This window comes from Pinus tabuliformis, chromosome 4_1 (genome assembly GCF_031772625.1).
Source record: "Pinus tabuliformis cultivar Carrire ecotype Pingquan chromosome 4_1, CPIR1, whole genome shotgun sequence".
Lineage (NCBI taxonomy): Eukaryota > Viridiplantae > Streptophyta > Pinopsida > Pinales > Pinaceae > Pinus > Pinus tabuliformis.
This window is the reverse complement of record NC_142303.1, coordinates 148,399,670-148,427,126: the sequence shown is the minus strand read 5'-3', so window position 1 is coordinate 148,427,126 and position 27,457 is coordinate 148,399,670. Positions and strand designations below refer to the sequence as shown.

The 27,457-nt window shown below is 40.5% G+C and overlaps 1 protein-coding gene across 1 annotated transcript; it reads left to right on the top strand.

The window, feature by feature from the left end:
• Window positions 1–156: 156 nt before the first annotated feature.
• LOC149174631 (large ribosomal subunit protein uL4-like) lies at window positions 157–27,172 on the top strand. The gene is made up of 2 exons (XM_089419365.1): window positions 157–1,427; window positions 26,965–27,172. Exons 1-2 carry the CDS (start codon window positions 321–323, stop codon window positions 27,076–27,078), a joined length of 1,221 nt encoding a protein of 406 aa, XP_089275491.1. The 5' UTR covers window positions 157–320; the 3' UTR covers window positions 27,079–27,172.
• The last annotated feature ends 285 nt before the right edge of the window (window positions 27,173–27,457 follow it).

Below are 27,457 nucleotides of genomic sequence, written 5' to 3'. Positions count from 1 at the left end.
ACTAGATGTAAAAATATACCCACTCATATATTATAAATAAATATTTTAATACCTATTAATATTTATCATCCATTTAATTTATAACATTACATTAGGCTAACCACCTTCAAGATATCATAAAAAATGCTCCTACAAATCCTAGTGAAATGAAATTTGGATTAAAGTTTTGGATATTTATTTATTTAAAACCCTAGAGATTTAATTCTCTGTTGTAAAACCCTAACAAGGCCAACACGGGTTTGGTTTTCTGAATCGCAGAACTTGCACAAAGGGAGGAGAAGAAAGCTGACCTTATTCACCATTAACAGTAGCAAGCATCAATGGCGGCCACGGCAGCAGCTCGTCCTCTGGTCTCAGTGGTGAATGTAGAAAGCGAAGCCCCCGAAGGGGGCGGTGACGCCGTTCCCCTTCCGGACGTACTGAAGGCGTGCATCAGGCCCGATATTGTGGAATTCGTTCACGCAAACATGGCCAAAAATAAACGCCAACCCTACGCCGTCAGCAAGAAGGCTGGTCATCAGACTTCCGCAGAGTCATGGGGAACGGGGCGGGCGGTTTCCAGAATTCCCCGCGTTGCCGGAGGGGGAACACACAGAGCTGGCCAGGGAGCCTTCGGCAACATGTGCCGTGGCGGCAGGATGTTTGCCCCCACGAAAATATGGCGAAAATGGCACCGGAAAATCAACTTAAACCAGAAGAGACACGCGGTGGTCTCTGCTCTGGCGGCGTCTGCGATCCCCGCCCTCGTCATGGCCCGAGGTCACAGGATCGAATCCGTCCCGGAGCTGCCGCTCGTTCTCAGCGATGACGTCGAAGGGGTCGAGAAAACCTCGGCTGCTCTGAAGGTTTTGAAGAAGGTGGGTGCTTCTGCTGACGTGGAAAAGGCCAAGAAAAGTGTCAGTATTCGTGCCGGTAAGGGTAAGATGAGGAACAGACGGTATGTTTCACGCAAGGGTCCTTTGATTGTTTATGCCACTGAAGGGGCTAAACTTGTTAAGGCTTTCAGGAATATTCCGGGTGTGGAGATCGCGTGCGTTGATAGATTGAATTTGCTGAAGCTTGCTCCCGGTGGGCATTTGGGTCGTTTCATTATATGGACAAAGTCTGCTTTTGAGAAGCTTGATAGTACTTTTGGGGGTTTTGAGAAGGAGTCTTTGCAGAAGAAGGGATATGTTCTGCCTCGTGCAAAGATGGTCAATTCGGATCTGGCAAGGATCGTAAATTCTGATGAAATCCAGTCTGTTGTGAAACCCATCAACAGGGAAATTAAGCGGAAGCCGCTGAAGAAGAACCCGCTTAAGAACTTAGGTTCTCTTCTAAAGCTCAACCCACATGCGAAAACTGCAAGGCGAATGGCTCTCTTGGCCGAGGAGCAGCGTGCCAAGGCCAAACAGGAGAAGCTGGACAAGAAGAGGAAGGAACCAAAGGTATGCGGATTCATTCAATATTACTTGACATTTTTTTGTCACCCGAAATTTTCTTTACTAAAGTTTATGGTTGAAAATTCCCACTATTTTGTTAGTTCCATTTGTTGTGATAAAATGTCTTGTTTGATTAGATTTTAAGGAGTTCCCTTTTCCTTTCCTCTTTCCAGTAACTATTTTCTGACTAGAGAAGGTGCAGAACTCATTAAAAATATCAACTTCGTCAGGAGACCAATGAGACCAATGACGGAGACCAATGACTGACGGTCGGGGTTGGAATTTCAAAACAGACCTACTTGTCAAATTTGACGGTTTCCACACCTCCCCAACCCTTCTTGGCAATTTCCACAAAGAACTCCCCAACCCTTCTTGGCAATTTCAACAAAGAATCTTGACGGTTTTGCAATTTTTTCAATCGTATTTAATAGGCAAATCACCCCATGGCAAGTTGTCTTTTTCATCGAAATTAGCAATTTTTTAATCGTATTTAATAGGCAAATCACCCCGTGGCAAGGTGTTTTTTCAATCGAAATCACCTTCTCTCCAATAACTTCCTTTTGACGAGAGAAGGTGCAAAATTCTTTAAAAATATCAACTTCCTAGGAGACCAATGAGTGAGGGGTGTCTTTTTCATCAAAATCACCCACACTTAGCTTTAGTGCTACTAGCAAAGACCACATTAGCATAAGACCTCTTTTTATAACTTTTCTACATTATCAGAAAATCAATGACGCAATGGTCTTTAATTTTGTGGGCAAACTAAAGGGATGCTTCCCCATATTTGTGGATGGCATCCATATTAAATCTATCACTATAGATTAGTGTGCCCACCCACGTGGATTCTATTTAATTGGGCACCTAATTAGCTAAATGCCCAACAACATTGGTGACAACCAGTCGAGCTAATCCCATGGGCTAAAATCAATGGTAATATATTTTGTAAACCTATGTTAAATTTTAACCCTAGCAACTTGGTTAGTTATTAACCTAGTAGATCAAATTCGCTGAATAAAACATGGCTAGGGTTTTAATAAAATAAAAAAGTATTCAGTGAAAGCACAAGCAATCTCAATTGCACATTACATAATAGCTTTTTTCCCAATCAACAATTTTTCATTGAAATAATGTCAGAGCGTACTTGGGCTCCCATATTGAAAAATGGCCCTCTGAGAAAATTACACATACATATACTTTGGAATATGATCTAGCCCTAGATTTGTTTTGGATCTCCCTTACTGCTCCTTACACCTACATTGGACCCAACACACTTGAATGGAAGTCCTTCTCCACCCAACAATTGAGATCTCACTCTCATAGTGTCTTGTGCTCACTCACTGTTGTTGTGTTGTGTCTTCTCCCTTAATGTAGCACTTCTTTTATAAGATTGAGTTATGAATGAATGATTAGATCTCAACATCACTTGAGATCTCACATTTGATTGACTAATGCAAAAACCTTTGGATTTCATTACATTACTCACTTTGTTTAACAAAAAGAAATTACTTTAATCACTAAAGTAATTTCTAAGGTTAAGGATTTATTAGGTGACTTTTGCATGCTTAGACACTTAGGCCTATGTGTTAAATTTTAGGTATATTCTATGCTATGCTTAGAGCAATTTATTTCAGTTTTCACAGTTAGCTCAATATTTTTTCCAGATTAGCAATCACATCAGTATTAAAGTAAACTGCAGATAGAACATAAACATAAATCGCAGAAGGCAAGCCAAGACAAGAGGACACAAGATGTGGCATTAGCTAGGGACAAACCCCAATGTGGGGAAACCATTGATCAATTCTTCTTATATGTTCTCCAATAGTTCAGCAGAGAGAGAGAGTACATTTACAACAAAAGTTAGCACTTTGACTTATCTAGATAAGAGCATGGATCATCTCTAAGAAGATGATACATGAGATCAGTTGAAGACATGCTGCTTCAATTGATTCTCCAAGGTGATTCCTTCATCTATCGTTGTGCTGCATCTCGTCATCATGCTGCACCTCACCGTGCTGCACCATGCTGCACCCATCATCACAATGCTGGACCTTATGACCATGCTGTACACATCATACTGTTGCACTGCTATCCCAGTGTTTAGCACTGTTGTACCTTGTGCCACTGCTGCACCATGTTGTCACCCATGTGCTTGCTACACCATTGCTGCTTTGTGTACTTGCTGCACTAAGTACCATACTGTTGTCCCAATGTGCTTGCAGCACTATGCTTGCTGCACCTTGTTGTTGTTGCTGTAGGTGTATAAGGGATTGCGGCTTGCTACAACAAGCCTATCCCTTGCTGTGGTAGCCATTTCCAAGGGTTGTAACCCCACGAAACAGTTCCTCATGTCTTTGGCCCTCAAGAACAGTTTGTGGCATCCAAGACAGCCTCTAGGCCTCCACCAAAGTGACCCAAAACAAGCTACTGCTCCAACAATTAACTTGAGCTCCATTGAGGAACTCATGCCTCCACGCTATCGCCTCCAGGCCTCCACCAAAGTGACCCAAAACAAGCTTTTGCTCCAGCAATTAACTCGAGCTCCATTGAGGAACTCAAGCCTCCTCCATGCTGTCTTAGAGCCTCCCTCTCTTGCCGTGTTTAGGGAAATTTTAGAGCTTTCATTCTTCCATACATTGCGTTAAGGTTCTAGGGCATCCATCTAGGGTAGAGACCCTTTTCTAGGCTGCATTGAGGGCTTACATCGCTGCCCTTCTTGACTGTGTGTATACTAGGGCTTCTCCATAGGGCATCATTAGGGCTTCTTGTGGCTGAGATAAGGGCTGTCCTCCATGACAATGTAGAACCTTCTAGGGCATCTCCTATGATAGCGTAGAGCCTTCTCCATTAGGCCAGCATTGTCTCTTAGGATCTCTCCTCCTACCAAAACCCAAAGACAAGTGGAGAGGAAGAGATCACAAGAAGTGTGTGTACAAATGACTTGCAAGCCACCTCTTTTTATACTAAAACGTGGAGCACAAGTGGGGGCAATTTGGTTGCTGGCCGACCTTAACGAATTGTCCCATAACACAAATAAATTCATATCTCCATGAATACATGTCGGAATCGGATGATCTTTAGATCAATCCTACACCTCTCGACGAGAGGAATCCAAGAAAAATATCAGATGCCATAAATAAGATGACCCACATGGAGTTTGGCCCTAGTTGCCAATTTTAACACTATGTGGAAGTACTTGGTTGAGCTACATGTAATGACCTAGGGGAATTTTTGGTCCATAGCTTTTCTAATTAAATCAGAAAAGATTACACATAATATTGCACATTTATTCATCCATTTAACAATAGGTATCATTGAATAACATAGAGATTTCCAACAATAGTAAATCCTCCACAACAAAATAATTCTTCAGCGACATAGTAAGTTAGGGTTGGATTGCCCAAAGAACATTCAACCAATAATTTGCCAACATTTATTGTGAATATGCAATAGACCATACGCTAATTGTAATTTGCACTAGAATTATTCAATTTTGTGATTCTATACTAATTTAAACTCATTGATTATCTATTGTTGCTTCAAAATGATGCCCAAGTAGGTTGTCTTACTGTTGTTTACTATCCAGTTCAAAGCGACATTCCACAGTCCTATGTTATATTGTCCATATCAACACAGTAATCCTCAGGAGCGCAGTGTGTAGCCTCCCAAACTCTCGCAACTATGATTTGTCCGCCAAAAACTCTTCTTTGTGGATACAGTCAACCTTGCCTGACTTCGAGTGGTTTTTTAATGGATGTTCCTTGCTTTAGAGAAGGGTTTGTGCTGCCCTGTTACTTTTAAGTAGCTACAAGGATGGTGTTGAGATTGCAACAAGATGATGGAGCTTAGTGAAAAGAGTCGCCTTCACTAAGTGGGCCCGCAGGCTATTTTTGGCGCAAGTCTATTTTTAGACTATGTCTATTTTTAGACATATGGATCATGTCTATGTTTATGGATGATTGATCAAGTTGGGAAAATAGATGGACTTCTATTTTTGATGAAAGTGTGAGTGATCACAGTGTGAGTGATCAAGTCTATTTTTAGACTGGCTGTCAAAAATAGAAAAGTCAAATATTGTTATCTCACAATAATATTTGGACTATAAACTTAATCTTATTCTCTTGGAGCACTTCAGTTTGAGCTACGGAAGTGGCACATGCAGCTGTCAGAAGGAAATTCGTTTTTCTTATGAGTCAGTTGAGTTGTTGCATGCATGACTTCAGTTAGAACTCAAGTGAGTTGAGTTTAGTGGACTGGAGGTACAGTTGATGGAGTTGTGTTCAGTTTAACTTAGTTAAACTGGTTGTAGTTAGTCTAACTGCAGATAGACTAATGATGAGTTGTTAAACTAATTATTAACTCATAATACAACTAAAGAATACATCAGTTAACTCAGTTGCATGTCAGTGCATGTTCAGTTCAACAGGGACAGGTGGTAGAGAATCAGATTGCTATCAGTTGTGACTATAGTTGTGCACCAGATCTTGCACAATCAAGGGATTGAGTATGCCAATGAGTTTGCTCACGTATTTGGCCCGCATTTTAGCCTTTGCTCACGTCCACAAAGAGTGTGTGACTATTTTGCAGGTGAAAATCGAGTTTGGGAAGCCATTCTCATCAGTTCTTGAGCAGGTATTGAGCAGTGGAGGCAGGCAAGCAGTGGAAGAGATTTGGAGATCAGATCTGAGCTGTATTGTGTGTAACAGAGGTGGAGATACTTGTGAGAAGTATTATGCTGTGTAATGTTACATGACTCAATCATTAATATACAGATAGTGTGGGGTTTTTAGCGAGATGCTTTCCCCGTGATACATACTGTGTTAATGTGTGAATGCTCTTGATGTTTTATTGTTATTGATGCTGCTATATTCTTGATCAACGTAGAGGAGCTTATGTATTGTGTATGTTTTCCGCATTAGTACATGATCAGGATAATCTCCATTGAATATGTGTTAAATTATTCAAAATTTCTACATGGTATCAGAGCTAGATAATTGTAGAAAAAATTTCTACATGGTATCGGAGCAGCTTGATTTGTAGAAGAGATTTTTACAGGATATCAAGCGAGGGTTGATCGGAAGCAGTTGAGTTGGTTGCTGGTGGAATTCGAATTTGCAGCAGTGTTTTCTTGGTGACAACGCAACAATGTCTTTCAACGGATTGCGATTGGAGTATGCTCTTGAGGGCAGCTCAAACTATATTGCATGGAAGGACAGGATGGAGGCAGTATTGGATGATAACGGGCTGAAGGAATTCATAGATACGGATATCCCAAAGCCTACTGATGCTACTCAAGCTGATGCTTGGCAAAAGAAGATCGCAAAATGTCGAAGAATTCTGTTGGAGGGCGTGAAGGATCACATTGTGTCCAGCCTCCATGGAAAGGCTACTCCATATTTGATGTGGAAATCATTAACAGAATTATTCCAAAGCAAGAGCGATCAGAGGAAGCTGGCGCTCAAAGATAAACTCAGAAACATCAAATGCGAGAAGGGAGACAGTATTCCCAAGTATCTCACGAAGTTCACTCAGTGTCGAGATGAGCTGGGAAGTGTGGGGGTTACTGTCGATGATGAGGACTTGGTGAGCTTGGCTCTCCTTGGTCTTCCGAAGAGTTGGCATTCCTATCAGGACTCTGTCAATGGTCAGGAGAAGTTGCCAGGATGGGAAAGACTATGGTCAGATCTTGTGCAGGAGGAGATCAGGCGGAGTACCAGGGACGGATCTTCGTCAAAGGGAGCTGATGAAGAGAATTGTGCTTTGGCTGCCAAAGCAAAGAAAGGGAAGAGCAAGAAAGCTTCTCAGTCTGGTGCGAAAGGCAAGAAGCAGGATATGTCCAAGGTGAAGTGTTTTCACTGTCACCAGCATGGACACTATGCCACAAATTGTCCGCAGAAGAAGAAGAACAAGCAAGCTGCTGGATCTGCAGGGGGAGAGGCTTTAGCTTCTCAGTTTGAGCTTGATTTTTCATTGATCGCATGCTTGGTTTCAAGTGTGATGGGATCAGTGTGGTTTCTGGACAGTGGTGCGTCTTTTCACATGACGGGAGATAGAGATTTGTTCTCTGATCTGGAGGACAAAGATCTTGGAGTGCACATCGAGATGGGCGATGATGGTAGATACAGTGCGACCGGTATCGGTACCATTTCCTTTGAGAGGGAGTTTGGTAAACCCTTTGTATTGAAGGAAGTCATGCATGTTCCAGGATTGAAGAAGAAGAATCTCATCTCAGTGGCGATGTTAGAAGACAAGGGGTATGATGTTGTTTTCAGCGAGGGAAAGGCCTTTCTGCGTAGCAAGACAACTGGTGAGACTCGGAAGATAGGGGTTCGAGTGAGGAACCTTTATCAGTTGCATGTAGATGGATGCGCAGCAATGGCAGGCAAGGCAGAAGGATTGGTGAGCCGGGATGATGGCGAGTTGTGGCACAGGAGATTGGGTCACCTTCACCATGGAGCCTTGAAGATACTGCAGCAGATCACTACAGGGCTTCCTAAAGGCACACTTGCGCAGTCAGATCAATGCAAGGGGTGTACTTTGGGGAAGTTTGTGAAAGCCACCTTTCACGAGAAGGATAGTCGCGCCACGACGATCCTTGAGAGAATTCACACAGACGTGTGTGGACCTTTCTCAGTTGCTTCGACAACAAAACACAGGTATTATGTGATTTTTGTTGATGATTTCTCTCGTAAGTGCTGGATCTTCTTCATGCAGAAGAAGAGCGAGACATATTCAAAGTTCTGTGAATTCAAAGCACTGGTCGAGAAGGAGTCGGGGAAGAAGGTGAAGGCTCTTAGGAGCGATAATGGTGGTGAATACATCTCGGACGAGTTCAAGGATTTCTGCAAGGCAGAAGGGATTCGTAGAGAGCTCATAGCTCCCCATAACCCACAGCAGAACGGGGTAGCTGAGCGGAAGAACAGAACGATTGTGGGTGCTGCACGGGCAATGTTGCATGATCAGGGCCTACCCCTTCACTTGTGGGCGGAAGCATGCAATACAACAGTTTATGTGCAGAACCGTTGTCCTCATAGGATACTTGGCATGAGTACACCCGAGGAGGCTTATTCTGGTAAGAAGCCTGATCTTTCTCATTTGAGGATTTTTGGTGCTAACGTTTACATGCATGTGACGAAGGATGCCAGAAAGAAGTTGGAGCCGACTGCAGAGGTTGGGATATTTGTGGGGTACACTGATACGCCCCACAACTATCGTGTGTATTTGCCAGACAGTGGTAAAACTGTTGTGCGACGGGATATAAAATTTCAGGAGGAGAAAGCCATGAAGTGTTCGCTTGAGAGGGAGCTACACTTGCATGCAGATGAGGAGCTATTAGTTCCTAAGGATGAGCTTCAGGACGTGGATCAGCCACAGGACGAGGTTCATGGAGTGGAAGAGACCACTCATGCAGCGCCAACCATCAGAGGGCGAAAGCGCTTGACAGAAGCTGAGCGACTGGCTCAAGATGCAGAGAAAGTTGTAGGACCACCTACAGCCCAACGCAGGCAGAGACAATCACCTGATCGGTACACTGGATACATGGCTCTTATGAGCAAGTGTGTTGTGACTGAGCCATCCTCTTTCGAGGAAGCTGTGGAGGATCCCGCATGGGTAGACGCCATGGTGGAAGAGTATGATTCTATTGTCAGAAACAGTGCATGGGAGATTGTTCCTAGACCGGAAGGGAAATCAGTGGTAGGTTCGAGATGGATCTACAAAGTTAAGCAGGCAGCTGACGGGAGTGTGGAGAAGTACAAGGCAAGATTTGTTGCCCGAGGCTTTTCACAGATTGAGGGGATCGATTATGAGGAGACCTTTGCACCTGTCGCAAGGTATTCTTCCATACGGACGATTCTTGCTCTCTCAGCGCAGATGGGATGGCACATTCATCAGATGGATGTGAAGACTGCGTTCCTCAACGGGGTCATTGAGGAGGAGGTGTACATTGAGCAACCCGAAGGCTTTGAAGTCTTCAGCAGCGAGTCGCATGTGTGCAGGCTCAAGAGAGCGCTGTATGGGTTGAAGCAAGCACCACGTGCTTGGTACACACGGATAGACAGCTATTTCACAGGACTTGGATTCTCCAAGAGCGAGGCGGATCCGAACCTATACCAGATTGTGGTGGAGGGTAAGTTGCTTATCATTGTACTGTATGTTGATGATTTGATTCTAACGGGTGATGAGCTGTTGATACTGTCATGCAAGAAGGATCTTGCTACAGAGTTTGAGATGAAGGACTTGGGCCTCCTTCACTATTTCCTAGGATTGGAAATATGGCAGCGCAGTGGTGGACTGTTTGTTTCTCAGGGCAAGTATGCTCGGGAGATACTGGAGAAGTTCAACATGCATGGCTGCAAGCCTGTTGATACTCCTCTTCCTGGAGGTTGGAGGAAGGAGGATGCCACTTCGGGAGAAGAAGTGGATGTCACTGTTTATCGACAGTTGGTGGGGTCGCTGATGTATTTGGTCAATACACGACCTGATATATGCTATGCAGTTAACCAGCTTTCACAAGCTATGGTTAAGCCTACCAAGCTCTTCTGGAAGGCGGGCAAGCATGTATTGCGCTACTTGAGAGGCACATCAGGATATGGTTTGTGGTACAGACAGGAGGATGAGGTGAAGCTATGTGGCTTCACGGATGCAGATTGGGCAGGGAGCCCAACAGACAGAAAGAGCACATCAGGAGGGGTCTTCAGTATCGGATCGACAACAGTTTCTTGGTACAGCAGGAAGCAGAGATCCGTGGCACTCAGTTCAGCGGAGGCCGAGTATATGGCAGCAAGTTTGGCTGCATGCGAGGCTATATGGATGAGGAAGATCCTGGTTGGTTTGTTCGGTTCTCATTTGGATCCTACTGTGATTTACTGTGATAACCAGAGTTGCATTAAACTCTCGGCTAATCCTGTATTTCATGATAGATCTAAACATATTGACATCAGGTACCATCATATCAGAGATTGTGTGCAGCGGAGGATCATGTTACTTTCGTACATTCCAACGGAGGATCAGGATGCTGATATTCTGACGAAGGCTCTCACCAGGAGCAAATTCGAGTACCACCGAGGCAGGATAGGGGTTGCTGATAATCCATATCTTGTTGAGAGGGAGTGTTGAGATTGCAACAAGATGATGGAGCTTAGTGAAAAGAGTCGCCTTCACTAAGTGGGCCCGCAGGCTATTTTTGGCGCAAGTCTATTTTTAGACTATGTCTATTTTTAGACATATGGATCATGTCTATGTTTATGGATGATTGATCAAGTTGGGAAAATAGATGGACTTCTATTTTTGATGAAAGTGTGAGTGATCACAGTGTGAGTGATCAAGTCTATTTTTAGACTGGCTGTCAAAAATAGAAAAGTCAAATATTGTTATCTCACAATAATATTTGGACTATAAACTTAATCTTATTCTCTTGGAGCACTTCAGTTTGAGCTACGGAAGTGGCACATGCAGCTGTCAGAAGGAAATTCGTTTTTCTTATGAGTCAGTTGAGTTGTTGCATGCATGACTTCAGTTAGAACTCAAGTGAGTTGAGTTTAGTGGACTGGAGGTACAGTTGATGGAGTTGTGTTCAGTTTAACTTAGTTAAACTGGTTGTAGTTAGTCTAACTGCAGATAGACTAATGATGAGTTGTTAAACTAATTATTAACTCATAATACAACTAAAGAATACATCAGTTAACTCAGTTGCATGTCAGTGCATGTTCAGTTCAACAGGGACAGGTGGTAGAGAATCAGATTGCTATCAGTTGTGACTATAGTTGTGCACCAGATCTTGCACAATCAAGGGATTGAGTATGCCAATGAGTTTGCTCACGTATTTGGCCCGCATTTTAGCCTTTGCTCACGTCCACAAAGAGTGTGTGACTATTTTGCAGGTGAAAATCGAGTTTGGGAAGCCATTCTCATCAGTTCTTGAGCAGGTATTGAGCAGTGGAGGCAGGCAAGCAGTGGAAGAGATTTGGAGATCAGATCTGAGCTGTATTGTGTGTAACAGAGGTGGAGATACTTGTGAGAAGTATTATGCTGTGTAATGTTACATGACTCGATCATTAATATACAGATAGTGTGGGGTTTTTAGCGAGATGCTTTCCCCGTGATACATACTGTGTTAATGTGTGAATGCTCTTGATGTTTTATTGTTATTGATGCTGCTATATTCTTGATCAACGTAGAGGAGCTTATGTATTGTGTATGTTTTCCGCATTAGTACATGATCAGGATAATCTCCATTGAATATGTGTTAAATTATTCAAAATTTCTACAGATCGTCTACAAACTTTTTGCTATTTGGACAACTTCAAGAAGGGTAGTTTATCGCATGAGAGACCCTAGATGACCTTGCTGTCTTTATGTGGCCATGTGGCCATGTATCCCTACGATCATGTTGTAGTCTTAGTGAATTTTGTGGATGCTTCGACTAACCTTTTCTTTAATTCGTCCTAGAAACTCGCTAGCCCTTGTTTGCCCATGGTGTGAAACAAGAAACCATAGAAAATCCACTGACACATGAGACCCTTGATTGGAACTGTAGAGATTTCTGCTTGCTTTTAAAACATATCGCAAAGTAGGCAAATTTGAGTTGATCAGGAGAAATTACTGTGCAAGAAAAATAAAAAAAAGTGTTTAGGTAGGGTAGGAACAACTCCATTGAAACTAGACGGGTTAGCTAAGGTGGGATTGCCTTTGCTGAAACTAATCAAGAAGAAGGGGTCTTAAAACCCTTAGATTCTTAGCTCAAGAAAATCAGAGACATCCCAATCTAAATTGATGATGAAAAGTGATTCCAACTCTTCTTTATTTATAGATTTCCTAATGGGGTTTTCTCAAATGTGAGAGGTTGCAAGTGTAACCCCAATTTGGGCTTTTTTCCCTAGCTATCCCAAAATTTACCTAATGTTGTCTCAAACATTGGATAATTGGGTTTTCCCCTTTATCAATGACTATAGCCTACGAGGTTGGATAAGCTACCTTGTCCTTTTAATCAATAGGGTACATTACACTACAAACATTAACAACCCACAACTTTAAAAGTTGCACTCAACTGCATTATCTTAGGGATTGTCCGTTTTGGGTTTTAAACCGAACAATTATCATTCAAGCTCTAGTTTGTTGTTAGAACTTATATCACAACTCAACTAATGGTTCGGTTTTTATGTGGAGTTGTATTTGCTTTTATTTTATATTCTTGTGTTTTTTTACGATGGTTATAGTGGGGTGGTCTTGTTATCTATTCTTAGTTTTTTTCGGGAGGGGTGGATGCAGGATAATAATTTATTTCTAAATAGATAACATTGAAGGAACACTTATTTTTTTAAATACCATTCAATATTTTCCTCTTTTTTAACAACAATGGTTAGTATTTATATTTACAAGAGTGTTGTGAACAACGTCTTTGGCATTCATAGCACTCAAATAGAGTGCCATCTTGTGTTGTTCTCATCATAATGGAAACCAAATAAACTAAATTCCATATCAACTTAGATAGAATGATGATAGAGATTTAGGTATGTATTGTGAGCTAAATTAGTGCAATAAAAAGAGAGTTTGACTAAACATAAAGGAAGCTAGAAGTTAAGGTGTGGGAGGGGCAACAAGAACTGTCCATTTGGTTGCTAGATTACTAGGACTTCCTCCAAGAGTGTTAAAGGAGCTTTTAGTTTGGGTTGTACTAGAAGTCGTTTGAAAAGTTTGATGGGTTGTGATGGGGGGAGATTGATATGATTTGTAATGCGAGTCACTAAAGCCAAGAGGGAGTCTAATGTGGTGTTGCGTAGATTGTCTTCCATGCCTCAAAATTAGAGAGGCATTAGCTTCCTTTTGCCATTCGTGGATAATTAAACTAGACCTCCCAAATTTAATTGCATTCAAGTATAGGGCTTAATTTTCCTTTATATAAGATAGGATACTTATACAAATGGCCAACAAATGACCACAAAAGTATGTCAATGGGATCGTTGAGTATAATGTTGTTGATACAAGCAGAAGTACCAAAAATTATCCTATATAAAGAATAAGAAATAAAGTAGAAATATAATATCTATAATCTAAAATAAGGAAAGACATTGACTCCAAGTCTTGGCAACTATAAAGATCCACGAGATCTTGACTCTCCTAATACTTGAGGTCAAATAAAGCAAACTTAAAATAGAATGGTGCTGTCGAGGGAGATTCGGGGGAAGATTTGGACCCTTTGTTGTTGGAAAGAAGTAACCCATTGTTGGTGTCTAGGTGAACCTTGATTGTTTGCTGGTAAGAGATCTAGTCCCGTTGTTGCTACGAAGAACTAACCCATAGCTTGTGTCTAGGTGACTTTGATTGCTTGCTGGTAAAAAATGTTGTCTGGCAATGTATTTAAGTTCTTTAGGGAAGGGAAACGGTTTCTCAGGTCCACATTGATTTAGAGTTTGAGGCATTGTTGATGTTAGTCTGTCTCTTGCTGCCCCTAGCTGATGGGAAATTCAAAAAGAAGGATGTAATCCTTTGAATAAGATCCTGTCGAGGAGGAGCTTGGAGAATGTTAACACAATGTTCGAGGGCCTCTTGGATTTAAATGGCTAGACATCATTAGTCAGAGTATTGAAAGAAATTGGAGATGCTTTGGATTCCCTTAAATAAGCAATGAAATTTCCCACAAATGTTACGATAAATGGGGCAACGAAAGATGAAATGCTCCTTAGTCTCAATATTGTTGGTAGATGCTATTTGATTGGCTAATTTGGTGGTCCGTCTCAATTCGCAGTCCATGAGAGCCAACTTTGAACTATCCCAAGGGGATCTAGGGGGCATGCATTCAATGGTGAAGCATGTAATGGGGTTTAATAATGAGGCCATCCCTTATCACCATGAAGTGCTCAATATAGAAAACCATCTTAGAACGTGGCCCACATTGAGGATTTTGTTGAGATTTGTAGCTTGGGAGGTACTCCAATCCCCATGGTTCAGGAATTCGAGGTTGGAGCACCACAAAAGCACTTTGTGGGCTTGGAACCCAAGATGTGGGCTTTGCACCCAAGCTTGTAGGTGTGATTCCATGAGGAGTTTATTTGAGGTTGGAGCGCCACAAAAGCACTTTGTGGGCTTGGAACCCAAGATGTGGGCTTTGCACCCAAGCTTGTAGGTGTGATTCCATGAGGAGTTTTGGAAATGTGATGATCTGAGTTGATAGAGGACCCCGAGAGAAACAGGAGCAATGAAAATCACTCAAATTCGAGTTATCTATTATGAGATATGAATTTTTGAAGTTAATGAGTGGGTTTGGTTAAGGTCGGCTAGGTGATTAGAGGCCTTATGGCAGGTTGTCAAGCCCACATGTGTGATTTGATGGAGCCCTTGTGTTTAATATAAATACAAGGTGAGTGTGAAGTCATTTCTACACATCCAAGTGAGTAATACAAGAGCAATTTGCACTCAACACAAGTAATTTGCACTTAAGAGATCTCTGTTCGGGCCGCAGATCTGAGACGCAGATTCCATTAAAGGATAAGAGGGCTTGATGAAGCATATTTGTGATTGTTTGGGAACTGAATTGATCTAGCAGCAGGGTTGAGTGAGATAAGGCGTTTTTGGGTCTGGTTTTGGGTATATCTTGTGTGGGCAAACCTCTGAAAGAGGGGCTGCAAACCTGTACAGTGGGCTGGAGGAGGGCTGAGCCCATGCTTCTGTGAGAAGAAGGGTCGTAAGGCTGAACAATGGGCTAGAAGCTAGCCCAAACCTTAGCGTATGAGAACAACACCTTAAGGGAATGCATCTACAATTGTTGGGAGGGTGTTTGAGCATTGGAATAGGTTGAAGATGACTAGTGTCTTGCCCTAACTAGGCCAAAATCAACATCAGAGGAGAAAACCTAAAACAATGAGTATAAAAGGTATGTTTATGTGTCTTATGTTTGATTTGTTGCTAGGTGTTGGATCTTGGATTTGGATCAAATTGGATGGTGTGTTTTTGGATGACTGTAGCAGTCAAGAGATGGTTGACGTGGACTGCCAGATGCCCTAACTAGTGGGCAGATGCTACAATGGTTATTGGATCCTAGATTTGTGCAATAACTCCTCTATTGTAAAACAAAGGGCATATCTTTAGAGCTCTAGTTTGATGATGGTTGAGCAAATCTGAAGGACATGTTGTTTGGTGTTGTATTGGGAATTTGAGGTCTGTTGGAGGGCAGCGTGAAAGTGCCCAAGTATGAATCCCTAAGTGCAGTGCAGGGAAGGACTCTTGGCTGCTAGGAGTGGCAGTTGTTGTAGCTCAAGGTTTGGCTAGCCAGAGGAGCAAATTATTGTAGCCCGTGTTCATCATTGGAGAAGCGACATTTGATGGTGATAGGTGGCAATCCTCCTATCTTATGTTAGTCTTCATTGGAGCTACGCAGGAAGACTATAGTGGGTTGAAGTCCCTAAGTAGCTGAGAAGTAGTAGTGGGCAGTTGAGAGTTGTTCGCAAACTGAGTTGTGAACAACTCGATAGGAGTCTCGAGGTGTTGATGTGTTGAAACTTGAAGGACAAACGATCAACTAGAGAGCAGATTGGATCCGATATTTAGTGGCTAGATGGACTTGGTGCATTGATAGAGGCAAGCGTTGCAGATCGGGAGCCAAAGGACCAAGCATGTGTACAGGGTACGACCAAGTCAGCTGTGAGGAGCTTTACATTAGCTAGACGGTCAGAGTATCTTGTATTGGGTAGATTGGTGGTCATCACAACAGACACCAAGCCCTAGTTGTTGTATAGTCTTCTATCAGTGGATGTATGAGGGCCATTATCCCTGGTACGGGAGCCCTAGACTATTGTATTATCAGTTTGATTAATATAACGAAGTTGGGTTGTTGTATAAAATTGAAAAAAAGTTGTGTATATTTTGTGCACTAGTAGATTTACAAATCACTGTTGTATATTATTCTGTTGTGCGAAGTAGTTTGTTGTGATACTTGGATTTGGTAGCATCATTGATTCAAGATTCTATTCTAAACTCCAGTATCGTGGGAAAACAACAGGTTTATCCTTGTAGATATCCTCTTGGATGATTTTAGTCATCTACTGTTTGGTTGGTAAGAGTTGGTCAAGTGCACACAAAGAATATTTGAATGGAGGAAGTTGGTCCATCATAATGCCAATTGAAGCAAGGAGATTCGAGACTCGGGTGTACCATCACTAGGATCGAGTCTAAGGACTAGCTGTTGTAATGGAATTTTATGAACCATAGGCTAAGTGTGAATACAGGTTACTCCTCCTTGTCATATTAGTGAAGCTTCAAACATGGTGTAGAAGAGAGATGAGAACAAACATTGTCTATAATCGGAAAGGGCAAGATCAAAACTTTACAAGAATGATGGGTTGAAGAATTGTTTGCTTCCCCCGAATGATGCAATGGAGGAGGATGATCTGTACTCTTTGTCGAAGACCAATCAAACTTCGATAAACTTGGTCTCCAAAGTTCAACCATATAAACTTGTGGGTCAGATGAGTGTGCCTATGAGTGACATTTAGTTGATATTCTTGAAAATGATTCCTAAAACACTACCTTTCAAAAAGGGCCAAGAACCCATACCCCTTGTTGATTTAGGGCCGAAGTGCATGTTGCAAAGTAAAGCAAGATCTTGTGAATACTACCCCCATGTAAGTATTTGAGTTGGTGATATTGATCTCTTGTCATTTAAAAACGAAATGGTGCTCGAAGAGGATTTTCTTCGATGTGATGAAGATCATTACTTTGATTTTACCTAAGTTGATTATCAACTGATGAAAGATCACAAAAAAGAGTTAGGGCGTCCTGTTGTTTTTGCAGTTTGTTCAGGGATGAGACTAGAAGGACAACATAATCGACAAACATTAAGATAGAAATCAAAACATGGTGTAGAAGGCAACCATCACTATCATGGATGTGCTCATGTAAGGTCTCCATCTCGTTCATGTAGATCCCAAATAGTGTGGGGGACAAGGGGCATCCTTGTTTTACCCCATTCATACTCTGAATAAAATCTGATAGCCTGTGTGTTGTGTATAAACGACCAAGGATTGACTTGTCTAAATGCATGATGACTAATAAAAAGGTCTTTGAGATGCCAATGTTTATAAGTCTTTGGAATAAAGCCTACCTAGGGATAGAGTCAAAGGCTTCTTGAAAGTTTAGAAAACAACAATAATCTTTCAAAAATCAACGTTGACCTTCCTTAGTGATGGCCCTAAGTGTAAAGATGTGATCAATAGTTTTGTGCTCAAGTCGAAATCCAGTTTTTCCTTTAGCTCTAAGTTGTCTCCACTAAAGTTTCCTAGAGAGTTGTAGGTGTAGGGATGTAGCATAGAGCTTCAAGAATGTGTGGCCCACCATCATCATCATGTAATTCTTGGCATTTGAGTTGGGGCTTACCATGTCGATGTGCTGTGACCATGCCGATGGGAAACTTGTATAAACCATGGTCGAAGAGATTATTCAAGTACGAAACCAAAGCACGAAGACCCTGCTTAAAGAACTCTATTTGGAAACCATCTTTGTCTATTGCTTTGTTGCTATTCATAACTCAAATGTCCTCTCTTTTGTGACCATTAAAGAATAAAAAGCATGAAGAGGGTGAAGAGGTAACTTGAATTTGGGGATGCCTTAGGATGTTGTAGGAGTGGATACGTGGGAGAAGATGGATCTGGGGTTAAGGTCAGATGGGAGGGAAGAGTGGTGGGGGGAAGTATAAAGCACTAGAAATATTTATAGGAGTGAGGAAGTTTTGTCTCCTCTTTAAAAACAAAGAGGTGTTTTTTGCGGTGGCGATATGAAGCTTTGAGGTTGGGGTAGGAGGGGTATGGGTGAATGTGTTGTTGAAGTTGGAATTGGGGAGCTTTACATTCCATATCATAACATTGATTCATAGGACAATAGTTTTTTTTTTTCTTGGTTCTTCAGGCGGTGGAAGAGGAGCAGTGGAGTTAGGTTACGATTTGAGAGTTGCGTCCCGAATGATGGATGAGAGGCGATTGTTCTTGGCAGATGCAAAATCAAGTTGAGAGAACTAGGTTGTAGAGGGGAACCATTTGGTAGACGTGATCACACCATTGATTCATAGGACAACAATTGTTTTTTTGGGAGGTGGAAGAGTGTTGGGTGTGGTTAGGGTAGAATTTTAGGGCTGCATCCCAAATTATGGTTGAGAGGTAGTTGTACCTGTAGATGCAGAATCAAGTAGGGAGAATTAGGTTGCGAAGGGGAGCATTTGACAGAGGTGGGCCCTTGGGGGGAGGTGTGGCGGAAAGGCGAGTGTCAAATTGGAGAGAGAAGGAAAGAAGGGCATGGTCAACAAGGGGAATGTGGTAAATAGAGAAGGGGCGAATAAAGCGGGGGAGGTTTTGTTTAGAGAGGATATGATCAATAACAATCGCTCCTTTGCCATGAGGATAACATTTTAAAAAGCAAGAATTTTGAAACAATTGTAGCCCATTAGGTAATAACTCTTGAGATTCTCCTAAGTGCAAAAGGTGTAGACCATAGGTTGTGAATGGCCCCAATGCATCATAAGACATTTGCTGAAGCCCCATTGACTCTGGAACTATTTCTTGGATGCAAAAGATATCCTCTCATTGCTTGCAGAGAGGAATCTGGAGGGATTTGGTGGGGGAGTTGAAGTCACTTACAAGGATAACCTCCCAATTGTCGAGTATTGGTTGGATGTTGACATACAAATCAATAAAGGGGTCCTCGTTGGGCCCATTATAAATAACATATGATGAAATTGGAGGGCTGTAATAGGTGACAAAGTAAATGTCATTGGGGAAGAGGGAAACACCTAAAGCCCGAACCCACATAAACATGCCACACTTATTTGCAACCACCAAAGAATGCCTACTTTCGGGAGTCTCTAAGGAAACAAGCAACTGCACTTGAACCTCTGGTACCATTCAAGCTCCTTGTCTCTTGTCTATATGTTGAAAATCAATGGTACCTTACAATTTTTGGGAGAGGTTGAATAGGGCTTTCATGTGTCTCAGTGATGAATAATATTTCCAATGATCTAAGAGCATCATACAATAAACTCGATGATGATTAGAAAGACCCATTGCCATTCCAACAATTGATTGAAATGGATGCGCCTTGTCAGCCTTCCCAACGATCTTGCCATTTTGAAGCCTCAAAATGGGCATTTCAGATGACTACTTTGATGTTCTTGATGAATGCCCATTTCCTTGCCCGGTGTGTTGTTTTAACTAGCTCATTGGAGCATTTGAGCTCTACAACTTGTGTTCTAGTGAGATCTTCATCAAGGAAAATCTTACTAGGAAGAGAAACAACTTCCGTTTTGCTCTAAGAGCTCGAAGCCAATCAACCACACTCTTAAATTGGAGAAAAAAATGGAGTTGAACCCAAGCCTAGCCATATCAAGTGTCACATTAGGTGGCATCGCGAAGGAATAAGGTCGCAACAACCATGGGCCCAAAGAATGGAAGACATAAAGGGAGTCCTCTCTCTTTGAGATTTAGTTCTTATGCTTGTTGGGTATGTTATTGCCTGAGTTTATTGTACCACCTCAACTATTGCTAGAGGTGGGGGGGTGGGGGCTTTATTGCTTAATCTAACTATCTATGCCCATGAGTTTATATGAGTTTTCATTTCTTGTTTAAATTTAACTTGCTAAGATCCAATTTCCTACTGCTTGTTTTTGAGATTGAGAATTTCTATGTAAAGTGTTGCTAGGGGGCAATGGAGGGCATCTTGGTCCCTGTTATCATTCAACTACTACTTGAATGATATGTTCTCCTATTCAATTTTTGCTACTCCATTTGTGAGTTCACCAACCTTTGTTCATGATGCTAGGTTTGATGATTCCAAGAGCTATAATAACATTATTAGTTTGTGAATCATCTTGTTACTACCACGATCTATAGAATCATATGTATTAGAGTTTGGAATCCCTTTGATTACCTTTTTGTTGGTGTCTTCCTCGTCGAAGGGGTTCATCATCCATTCCTCCTGGATCTATTACAATTAAGAAGGAATCTATGGCCGTTGAACAAAGGAGAATGCTGCATAACTTGTATTGGGGTCACATAGAGAGGTTGGAGTGGTAAGTTGTAGAGAGGCATTTACGTCGTGTGCTAACTTTTGACTTCTTCTCTGTTGTTCATTGTTCGTTGCATCGCTAAACACCATATCATGCACCAATTGTAATAATGTTCTTTTTGTCTCACTTCTTGTGTCCTTTATCTTAACGAAAACTTCCACTAGCTCGACTTTTGGTGTTGCGCAAAGGATTCTTTGATCATTTATTGACTGGTAAACCAGGGTTTGTCATGTGAACAAGAGCTCCTAAGATCATTGAAACTCTTTGGGCAGTTACACAAAATCTAATAGGAAAGCTAAGGGTTATTGAAACAATTAAGGGTTAGGGTAGAAGAAATGGTTGTGGATGGACAAGGAAGAGGAGGTTGGGCAAGCCCTTGATAGCTGGCCATGCTTGGTTAGTTACAGGCTAGGTCACAGCTCGGTCGAGGTCTTTTGTTGATCTAGGTCATGTAGGAATCTTGAGCTCAAATACACTGGGTTGAGGAGTTCCATCTAGAGATCGTGGGTGGAAACAAATTGTGGGTCTTGGGTTGAGTTGTAGAGAGGGTTGAGGGTATAGGCTCATGTAAACTCATGGATGGTAGTTGACCAATTTCGAGTAGAGGGTTGAGGGTACAGGTTCACATGATTTTTGCCTCTTTACTTGTGGAGTCACCATCGTGGACAAGCACATGGTTTCCTCCCTTTGTTGTGAACAAAGGGTTAATCATTTCCCGAGCCCCTTGATTTCTTTATGTAGTAAACAATAATGATGATGACATTGTTTTTCCAAGTAATTTTTCTCTAAATGCACCAACAAACGAATTCTTGCCCTCCTTTCCAGAGTACCCATTATATAGAAAGGTGGGCTGCACAATGTGAAGTCTTGGCCCAAGCCATGAAGATTGAAGCCATGAATGGGTATCCTTGGATTGAGTAGGTGTTGCAACTATACGTTTTACTAGCATAACTCTCAAGTTTGCACAGTTCCAGTCACAGTTATCAACTAGTTGGAGCAAATACAAAAGATGAACAAAGCCAAGGTGTGACAGGAATAAGTTTGGTGCATAGTGTGCAAGACATAGGGGCACATTGTTGATGATTACCAATCATTGAGGACCAAGGTTGCGGCTCCCAACCCACAAAGACTAGAGTTCTCATGACATGACATGTGTTAATCCTCAAGCAAGCTTAACAAGAATGAAAATTTACCTCACTTTTCAGTTTATAAATCCCAATTCCAATTCCGCTTTGTAGACTTGACATGATATGCATTAATCCTTGCTCAAGCTCAACTTGATGACATGTAGGAGGATCATCCAAACTATTGTGGGGTGATTGTGTCTTACATCATGGTTTTTTTGATGATTTAAGGGAGGGGATCCTTGAGGATTTGATGCTTGTCTTCTGCAAGGTGGTGAGATGATAGGTGGCTTAGGATGTCTTGCCCCCTTCAATGCCATGCAATGAAACCTTATTGGATTGCCATTTCAACTTCAAAACCATAATTATGGTAGGGAGAGGGGTGATGTACTTACTTGTTACACTACCATCATGCATAATAGAAATCCCTTAAGGTAGGGATTCGACTCTATTTGCTATGTGATTTGTGCTTTTGCTTAGATTGCACTTGTCGTGAAGGAAAGAGACAACTTGGTTAAAAAAATTGCCTTGCAGGTGATCTTCACTAGTGTTGCAAACATCTTGATTTTATCACAATAAAATCTTGAAATTGCGATTTTTTGGCCTAGCCGATGTTTGTTGATTTTTATCGATATTTGGTGGTATCTTAATTTTGCCAATGTTTGCCGATTTTTACTGATATTTTCCTGATTTTTACGATGTTTTGGTTCTAGACCCTTGCTAATTTTATCTCTGTCGATGTTTGCAACATTGATCTTCACCACTCTTTATTGCTTCAAGGGTTTGTCCCATAGTAGTGAGTGGATGATGAGGGTAAAATCTTCGATTATAGAAATGCCACGATTGAGTAACTTGTTAATTGCTTGAAGTGCTGCTAATGTCTCAATGCCATTGTTTTATGCAATCCCCATTCCTCAAGCTATCTCTAGCCCTCTTTTTTTATTGAGATCAAAGAGACTCCCCTTTCGCCCTTGTGCTCCTCTCATCTAACATTTTCCTTATCCAAAATAAATGAAGAAATTGGGTGAGCAACTCAAATTTGTTTTTGAAGTGTAATGTTTTTTCTCTAGTATTTAGTATTTACTTGATAAATCACGTGTCATACTTTGTCTTTGGAGAATATTTTGTGAAAATTATAGATGGATAACTTTATTCAAGTCTTCAAGTTGAGCTTAATTTATTGACTCTTGTTGATATTAAGCATATTTTCTAATATGTGCTAGCAAGAATTTTGATTTGCACTTATGGGCCAATAACATGTAGTCTAGACGTTCAGTTACATACTTGATTATAAACTATCCAAAAATAGTGCTCAACTGAGATGTATAAACTTGCCATCATGTCAGTGATTGTGCCAAGAGGTGCTCTCTAGCCCAGTGTGGATGAGATGTTGTAATGTCTTGTCCTGTTAAATATTTTGACATAGTTAAATTACATAAACATAAAAATAAAATAATCTATCAAGCCTTGAGAGTGATAAAATCTCTGGAGGTGTAAAACTTTCCTCAAATATTGCACTCAAAAAAGAGGTTTAAAGATTGGACTTGAGGAAAGCTTTGCACCTCAAGAGATTTGATCCCTCTTGGCGCCAGAGTTAAGATGGATCTACGCTGATTAGGTCTAGGTCACAAGGGTCTTGTTGCTATATTTGTGTTGCAAACTCCTCATGTCCTAGTGTCTATGTTGTAAACTTGACCTTATTTTCGTGGCATTTTCCTACCAATATTATGATATTACTTTATACCTAAATATTTTATTAAAGTTAGTTCTCGTTTGTTATAAAACAAGTTTTTAACGGTGTTCTCTATAAGATGAGGGTTGTCTTAGCTAGTTCAATGCATCAAATAATCCAATCATCATTGTCATAGCAAAGTCAGAGGTCTTGAAATAAAGGCAAGACAAAGAATCTGTCTTAGAACAATGTTCACAACAATGACCCAACTATAAATTTGCCAATTTTCCACCAAGTTTTTGGGGCGGGGGAATGGGGAGACACATTGGGGGGATGTGTGGGAGCACCTTCAAATTTTAGGGAAATTCAAGGGGGGTGGGCGTCGGTGTGTCTGTAATCTTGATGCTTGTCCCCTATATATAGTAAAATATTGTATACATTGATTTGAATTCATCATTCATTATTCTAGAATTTGTTTAGTTCTAAGTAAAGCAGTAGATATCAAAATTTGAAGATTGAAATAGTAATTGAAATTGCTCAAACTCAAAAATAGTAAAACGTGACAAGTCAAAGACTTGGTCTTAAGGTCATTAGTATCTAGAGTCAAGACTCAAAAGTTAAAACTAAAAATGAACAATGGACAAGAACCGATGTTATTAGAACCAGGCCAATGATTGAACAGATCGACCCCAACATTGGGAAATGGAAAAAAACTTGGACCAAAAAACCAATCGACAAAAAAATACGTGAATATCCAAATTTTGAAAAAAAAAACAAGTGAAGTGCATCCATACGAATTCAGATCGTCATACACAAATATGCAAGGTTTCTCATATATATAGCAAGGGTGTGTATAACCCAAATAACATCGAGTGCAATCCATATTTGAACAAAAAATAAACCAACAAAGAAGGCTCTAGATGGCCTCTATGGTCCAAAAGAATTCATGCTACAACAAATACTTACATATCATCAAAAATCGTTGTGTATATTGGGGGATACTCATCATCAATATCACCCTCTAAGCATTAAAATAAGATAAAAATGCGACCAACATCAAGGTAGATAGAGGGCTTCCATGCTAGTTCCATACCCTCATACATGATCGAATCCGGTAGAAATGGTGCAATCCCATAAATCTTGGAATCCTTAAAACTAGCAACTGTGCTAGATTATGAGTGGGATCTCAAATTCTACTTTCTCCATATGAAATCCAATGAGGTGAGAACCACTCTCAAACATCTCAAGTCACTTAATGGTAATGCTAAAAATTCAAGTAAAAGGATGAAAATGAAAGATAAAGGAGAATCCCACTTTTACTACAAGAATTTAACATTACCATTAATTACATAGCATTAGCAGGGCCATAGGGTTGAATATTAGGCTTCTCCACTTATAAATTATTTATTTTCAAGCAAAATTCAAGGGGACACCCAACTCTTTTTGAGAGGGGATGCCCACAAACACCCTTTTTGCGGAACCATGTCCCCCACATTGGCCAAATGTTTCTGCTAGTGTCTCCCTGAGTTTCCCCAAAAGGAGGATGTGGGGAAACATTTCCCCAGGTGTCCTCCCATCTTGGGTGCGTAGGTAACGTGGGTAGTGCACACCCCACCCTAAGGAAAGTGACCCCATGGAACACTGGAATTTGCTAGTGTGCCAATATTTGTTTTCAAGCAAAATTCAAGGGGACACCTAACTCTTTTTGAGAGGGGATGCCCAGAAACACCCTTTTGGGGAAACGTGTCCCCCACATTGGCCAAATGTTTCCCTAGTGTCTACCTGAGTTTCCCCAAAAGGGGGATGTGGGGAAACATTTCCCTAGGTGTCCTCCCATCCTGGGTGCGTAGGTAACGTGGGTAGTGCACACCCCACCCTACGGAAAGTGTCTCCATGGAACACTGGAATTCACTAGCATGCCAATATTGCAATGTTGTTTGAAGAAAAAAATTCAAGTTGTTGCAAGATACAATCTGAGGCCACCTGGTTCATGTTTGTGCTTAAATTTGATAAAAATTGCCCAGTGCAAAAAGAGAAGGTAAAATTTGCCCCAAGTTTGACAAGATACATCCTTCAAAATTTTCAAATTGTGAAAACATCTACTACAAAATTCCATGCCCTGTTTAAGCATATATAATAAGATTCCCTGCCCATGTTAGTTGTACAAGATAAACTTATAATTTATAAGATTAAATATAATTCTACTCTATGACGCAAACATATTCGAATTTCATTCTAACTTTTATAAACGGATTCAAATTTATGTGACATAAATTTTAACTTGATTGGATTGGAGTTGGATCAAATTTATTCACTGAACATAATCAAATATATTTTTTGTTGGTTTATGTTTATGGACTTTTGACTATATTCCATCAAAATTCAGTTAACTAAGTAACTAAGGATGCAAACGTCCAAATATGCTTTAATATTGAGGCATTCAGAGTTTAGAGAAAGATATTCTCATTGCCACAAATATCCTTGGAGGTTGTATGTCAACAATGATGAGAATGCTTTATAGAGTTTAGAGGAAGATACTCTTATTGTCACAAATATCCTTGGAAGTTATAAGTACGTCGACAATGATGAAGATGCATATGAATGTCACATGAATGCAGTTTATGAAATATCATGTAAAAATGTTGAAAATTCAATAAACTATATTGCTTTCTAAACTGCTTGAATAATGCCCATTCTGTACTTTGTAGTCTTTCTTCCAAAAATATCTTGTGAATTTTTCTCTGAAGGAAAATTCTTTCATTTTACTATTTTAGTGGGATGCCTAACTTTTGCATCATGCAATTCAATATGAACTGCTATGCAAATTTCTTGGAAGTGATACTCTGAGCTGTAAACCAATTTACTATAGGATTTAAGTTGGCAATCAAGGTTTTTAGGTTCATCGACTATTCAGTGAAGAGATAAACTTCAGGTTAACTTGAAGCTTTTTGGCCACCTGTTCTAAGTTTGTCCTTGTCCTATTGTGGTCCTTGCAAGCATCATTGCCTTTCATTTATGCCTAGGGTGACCTCACTCTGCCTTTACATAGCGTTTTAAATAGACACATGTCCAAACTACTGCCAATATCCAGACTTTTGGGTTGACCATTAATTGTGAATTTCATCGTCACATCTGCTTTGACTTCAATTCAAACAAATTTTGTATTTTCATAAACCCTTTTTACTTTAACATTAGACTCTATATTTATTCTTGAGAGGTCTTGGCGGCTTGCAGTTCATTTGTACTGTAAAGGACTTTTGGTTTGAACTTTAAGGCTAAAGTCTATGAGTAAATAGGAACTGTCCATATGGGGAATTTGGAATTTCTTTACTTAATAATGGTATTGAAAGCAAACAATTGTGAATAATTCCATGAAATTAATCTCTGTCTCTATGGTAGTAATTGGCTTGCACTACTCTTTTGGGTATCTTTGCCATATTTAATCAACTGACGTTGATGATTTGTAAAGAGATGCATGGCTGGTCTCTTGAACTGTATTAGTAATTGTTATATATGTTGGTCCCATAACATTTCTATATTTTAGTTTCTTTGTTATTCTATTTCTGATGTATTTCCAAGTTTCTTTGTAATGTCACTGGTTGACTTGGTTTTAATAATTTTTGGTTGGAATATTTAGTGTTTCCATTACTACTGACATTAAGATTCAATGTGCCTGACATATCTTTAATTGTGTGTTCCTTACAGGCTGATAAGGATGCAATCAAGGCAGCAGGAAAATCATGGTACAAAACCATGGTTTCAGATAGTGACTACACGGAATTTGAGAACTTTTCTAAATGGCTTGGTGTGACACAGTAAAGCAATGGTTTTTTTTCTTTTTCTTTTTAAGTAAAAAAAGACTATTTAATATAATTTTATGAGTTCAGAGGGTAATCTAAATTTTGCTTGACTATGAGTTTGTTTTGTGGTTTTGAATTTATTTATATGAATGGTATTTTTACAATTTGAAGAGTTATTTTGATTGCGAGGCAACCATATTGTAGTTACCATGTTCTTTAGCATCTGTCTCTTGATGTTTGTGATTATTTATCATAGAAAACTAGTATTCCTTTCATTTAATTGAGATCCTTGTGTTCATTTTGGGGTTTTGTTTGGAGTTAATATGTAGTTTGTCAAATTGATACAAGGCTATTCTCAAGGTTACAGGTAATTACATCAGTAATCTAAATTTGGTTTC

What these genes read in the sequence shown, in the direction of transcription:
- LOC149174631 (XM_089419365.1), top strand. Translation starts at nt 321, where the DNA reads ATGGCGGCCACGGCAGCAGCTCGTCCTCTGGTCTCAGTGGTGAATGTA. An exon ending in AGAAGAGGAAGGAACCAAAG is followed by an intron (nt 1,428 to 26,964) that starts GTATGCGGATTC and finishes TGTTCCTTACAG; the next exon opens with GCTGATAAGGATGCAATCAA.